The sequence below is a fragment of a genome, unplaced genomic scaffold (assembly GCF_019419815.1).
Source record: "Pyrus x bretschneideri cultivar Hongxiangsu unplaced genomic scaffold, Pyrus_bretschneideri_v1 Contig26, whole genome shotgun sequence".
Classification (NCBI taxonomy): Eukaryota; Viridiplantae; Streptophyta; class Magnoliopsida; order Rosales; family Rosaceae; genus Pyrus; species Pyrus x bretschneideri.
Genome location: NW_025999568.1, coordinates 3963850 through 3968269, shown reverse-complemented (window position 1 = coordinate 3968269; position 4420 = coordinate 3963850). Strand labels below are relative to the sequence as shown.

At 39.6% G+C, this 4420-nt stretch overlaps 1 protein-coding gene across 1 annotated transcript; it reads right to left on the bottom strand.

The window, feature by feature from the left end:
• Window positions 1-1148: 1148 nt before the first annotated feature.
• On the bottom strand, window positions 1149-4420 carry LOC103944815 (transcription factor MYBS3-like). The gene is made up of 3 exons (XM_048587211.1): window positions 3967-4420; window positions 2186-2394; window positions 1149-1862 (listed from the first exon to the last, which is right to left on the bottom strand). Exons 1-3 carry the CDS (start codon window positions 4295-4297, stop codon window positions 1344-1346), a joined length of 1059 nt encoding a protein of 352 aa, XP_048443168.1. The 5' UTR covers window positions 4298-4420; the 3' UTR covers window positions 1149-1343.

The window sequence follows — 4420 nt, the reverse complement described above, 5'->3', positions numbered from 1 at the left end:
TTAAGGTTTTAAGAAGTTAGTGGTTCTCGACAGGGGTAGAAGAAAACCTATGGCTCAAGTCATATTTAGAATTCCCTCAATCCTAGGGCATCCAAGGTACACGATTTTCGCTATCGCTGCAGTGATTCTATCTACTTCATCGTTCTGTCGAGCTGTAAGAATATACAGTGGCAAAGTTTCTTCATAAAGTGATCAAATAAGTTGAAATTGCACAAGCAATATATAAACCATAGGTTTTGACAGCACGTTTACAAAAGTTTTGGAAGGCTCAGGTCAGCCTTCGCCAACAATACCTTACAATTGACCTATGGGGTTCCTCGTCTTAAAAATTTGTAAAACTATACATTAGTGGGAAAGATAGCAAGATCACAGCAGGATATTTACCTACAAAGTCCTATGATACGAAACTCCAAACAATATATATAGCTAAACTAGAAAAAGATGAAAACTAATGAAAATTTGAAACAATGAAGGACTTGTCGAAATATCTAATGAATATTTGAATAAAAAACTAAAATAGAAAAAGATGAAAAATGGAACCACCAGAACCCACAGCGTGAGTCTGGTGGCTCTGATACTATGAAAAAAGTTGAGATTCCACTATAAAACCAATTGGCTATATGAGGAGTAACCCAACTTCTTATAAGCCCTTGCAAGGTTTCTCCTTTCACCAATGTGAGACTCTTTTTACTTCACATTCTCACATGCCCCCTCACATGTGGTGAAGCCTAACACGTGGACAACACAAACAGGGTGACGTGGCCCAACCTCGCTCTGATACCATGACATTGAAATATTTGAGAATTGAAGAGAAAATGAATAATGAGTAACAAAGAGAAAGATGAGCTAGAGAGAGTTTAGAGAGATAATTATGAGACTTGTATTCAATCCAGAATGATTACACAACTATATTTTTATAACAGAAATCCCAACAACTCTAATCAAATACTAATAAACTTACTAACTGTATTGCTGACTTAACTAATCATATAGCCAAAATAAAATAAAATAAAATAATTTATTTTAAAAAAGTCAAAATAAAAACTAAAAACCAAACGGTTATCAAATGAAAGCTTTCTCTAATTACGTTGCCATATCAGCTTGTATGCCAAGAGCACAAGAAATTCAGATTTCATAAACAAAAGGCATCACTAAGTTACCAAATTCATTAAATTTGAAATATCTAGCTGTTTACAATTAGAAAGAATAGCTATCTAGCCTATGTTATTTATAAGACTTCAGACCATTGCAAAAAATACAACAAAAGAGAATGTCTAATATAACATTATAATTGTACAAAACAGCCGATAAAGAAGACCGAGACGCTGCTCCATTTCGCCAATTCAGACTGCTTGGATCGCACTGCTCTTGCCTTTGCTCAAGTCCGGCTCACTAGCTGGAGCATTCGGGTGGAATGCCGACTGCCTTGACGGCTCTCCAAGTAGTTTTAAGGAGAGAGGCGAAGGCTCCTTCACTCCTCTTTCCGTCTCTCCTAGACTGAGCTGAGACATGCCCAGCGCATCCACATTGACAGGCTCCTTAGGAACGATAGGAATTGGCCTTAAGACCGGTTGGCGAGAGGGCTCACCAACCATTTCTCTAAAGGGCACTGCACTTGGTGCCCAATATGGCCAAGGGTAGGACATATAAGCTGGGACGTAAGGTGGAGGCATTGGCGGGAAACCATTTGATCCCATTGCAGGCTCGTGATCGTGTTCTATTACTGTTTCTTCATGTGTGGTTTCCATGGGTTTGCTCTCTGAGCTGAGGGAAAGATTTAATGAAGGTAGTGAGTTTGCATCTTCAGAATCTCCTTCCCAAGAAGAAGGCAGAAAAATTTGTTCTTCTGGCAAGGGAGGTGCCTTGAAAACAGATAACAAACAATGCAAACGAAAGTTTTAGTATCATTATCTTAACCTTATGGCAGAATCTAACACCAATTTATTTGGCAAAATTACATAGTGATAGGACGAATAGCTCTAAACTTATACAATAGCTAAATCCCATGCCATCGATCATCTTTACGCAATACATTCATCTTTTTAATGAAAGAAAGGGCATTTTTACCACTTACCATACGATGCCTAATATAGAAAACCAGATTCTGTGTCTGATAGCATGATCACATTTGTGAGTATAACAATTAAAAAAAGAAATAAATTATGGAGTAAGAGTCAAGACAAACCATATCGGGAACCATGTCAAATAGGCTGGACCGCCTCTTTCTTCGTGTAGCATTACTCTGTCGGATAAAATACTTCTGGGCATGGCTTGCCACCTGGGTGGGAGTCCTAGTAGTCACATAACTCCGTGCTATCCCACGCCAGTCTCCCTTCCCCAATTTCTGGAGACCAATCAAGAACATTCGATGCTCGTCTTCTGTCCATGGCGTTCCTGAGAACCAAAGCCAATAAAGATTGATTATAAACCCTAAGAATTGATCAATAAGTAAGATTGGGTTGCAAAACATGGTGGACATGAAGACAATTATAATACATTTTACAATGATTTTATGCAAGCAACAATTCAAGTTCTGATATGATAACAGAAATAGTTCACTGAAGAGAGGATGACTGACTCAATGAATTGGGCACACCTCTGTACCACAGGAAGAACAATCCTTATTCGGATTGCAGAAATAGGGTAAAAACAAATTTAGTACTAAAAAGGACTGGCCCATCTGATCTGACCCATTCACTTGCCTATGTGCAATTATCAAATGCATGACAATCAAAGAAATTTTCAACAGAAATCACATCAAATTGCAGAGCGTAGGCAAAAAGTTGCCCCCATTTTGGCTGAGTAATCATGGAGAGCATTTGCCAATAGATTCAGTGCAACACATACATTTCATGAAAATTTGGAATAAGAGAATTCTAAGCATAAAGCAATTTCATTTCCAAGCAACATGCAGAATATGATCAGAATGACACCCTATACTTGGATAAATCACAATAGAGGTAAAATGCTTACTGGATAAGCTTGAGCCCCTAGAAAATGCTACCCTTAAAGAGTTTTAGCATACTCTCCACTGCCTAAGTTAGCTTCAAACAAGGCAGCTCCGAGAGCAATACATAGAGCTTATACCAATCATCTGTATCAGGAAAGTGGCCTACTTATTCAGATTTCACTCAAAAATCACAAACAATTTTATGTTCTTGTTTTTTTATGAGACATGACTCTTGAGTCCTAAGAGCAACCTTTTCTGGAAGATAACTAAATTTCCAGTTTGATTAAGATTAGATTTAGTTTCCTATTCTATTTTGGATTAGGATTTACGACTAGTTTCAGAACATTATTCGAGGCACTATAATACAGCCTTTGGCCGATTTTATGAATCGTCTAAAACCCCAAAATCAAATGCATCTATTAGCTTGTCGGGGCATGTTAAAAGTGCAAGCATGTGCTCCTGTTGAAAGACCACTAAACTCCAGGCTTGAAAGCAATACAAACACAAACTCCAAGCAATACATGCACACAAACATAGCGCACCAACAATGTCAATGACTTCAAATGAAACCGCGAAACCGATGAGTTCCAGCAAGATTACGACTTGAATTAACCCCATTATTTGAAAAGAATCCAGACCAATGAAAAGCAAAAAGATAAGGAAAATAACCCCAGAACAACAAAGACCAAGTCAACATGAAAGACGAAACCATGGAAACGAACAGCTCATCTTCCTCGAGAAAAGCACATACACTTGTGCATTCAATTTAAAGTAAATCTATACATAATGAACACAAAACCAATACGTATAAAATAATGTAATTCTGTCAGATTATTTCAAATTTTCAATCAATATTTCATATTTTCAATCAAAATTTTGACTCAATTCCCAAAAAAAAAAAAACAATAGAATCAACTTCATGCATGTGAAAGTAACAATCAAATCCAACAAAATCAATAGAAGATAACGACTTTTGCTTCGAAAAATTGAAATGAGTTCGGAAAACGGAAAAATACCCTTTTTACGATCACCGCGGCGATTGACAGAGGAGGAAGCGTGGGCGGGGTCGTCGGATAAGTAACCGTCGGGAACGTGAACCGGGTCATGGAGCGGGTCGGAGCTCGGGGAGTCCGGGTTCGGCGACGAGGAATGGTAGTGCGCCGCCGCACTGGATAAATTTCCCATGCTGGCGCTCTTCTTAATGATCGAGCCATCGGTGAGCCTCACGCCGAACAGCTTCACGCCGCCTCCTAAGGAGGGGGAGGAGGAGGAGGAGGAACCGACACGCGTCGGGCACGTGCGCGAGTTGTGCCCGTTGTTGCTGCAGTGCGAGCAACGCCGAGTCATTTTTCCTGACTCGGCCGGTTCGGCGATCGCGACTCGGGCCGGGTCAAAGATCAGCGGGCGAGGGAGAGACAGACGGAGAGGAAGAAGAGATTGGGTTTAAGTGTGTGTTACAAAGAGAGACCA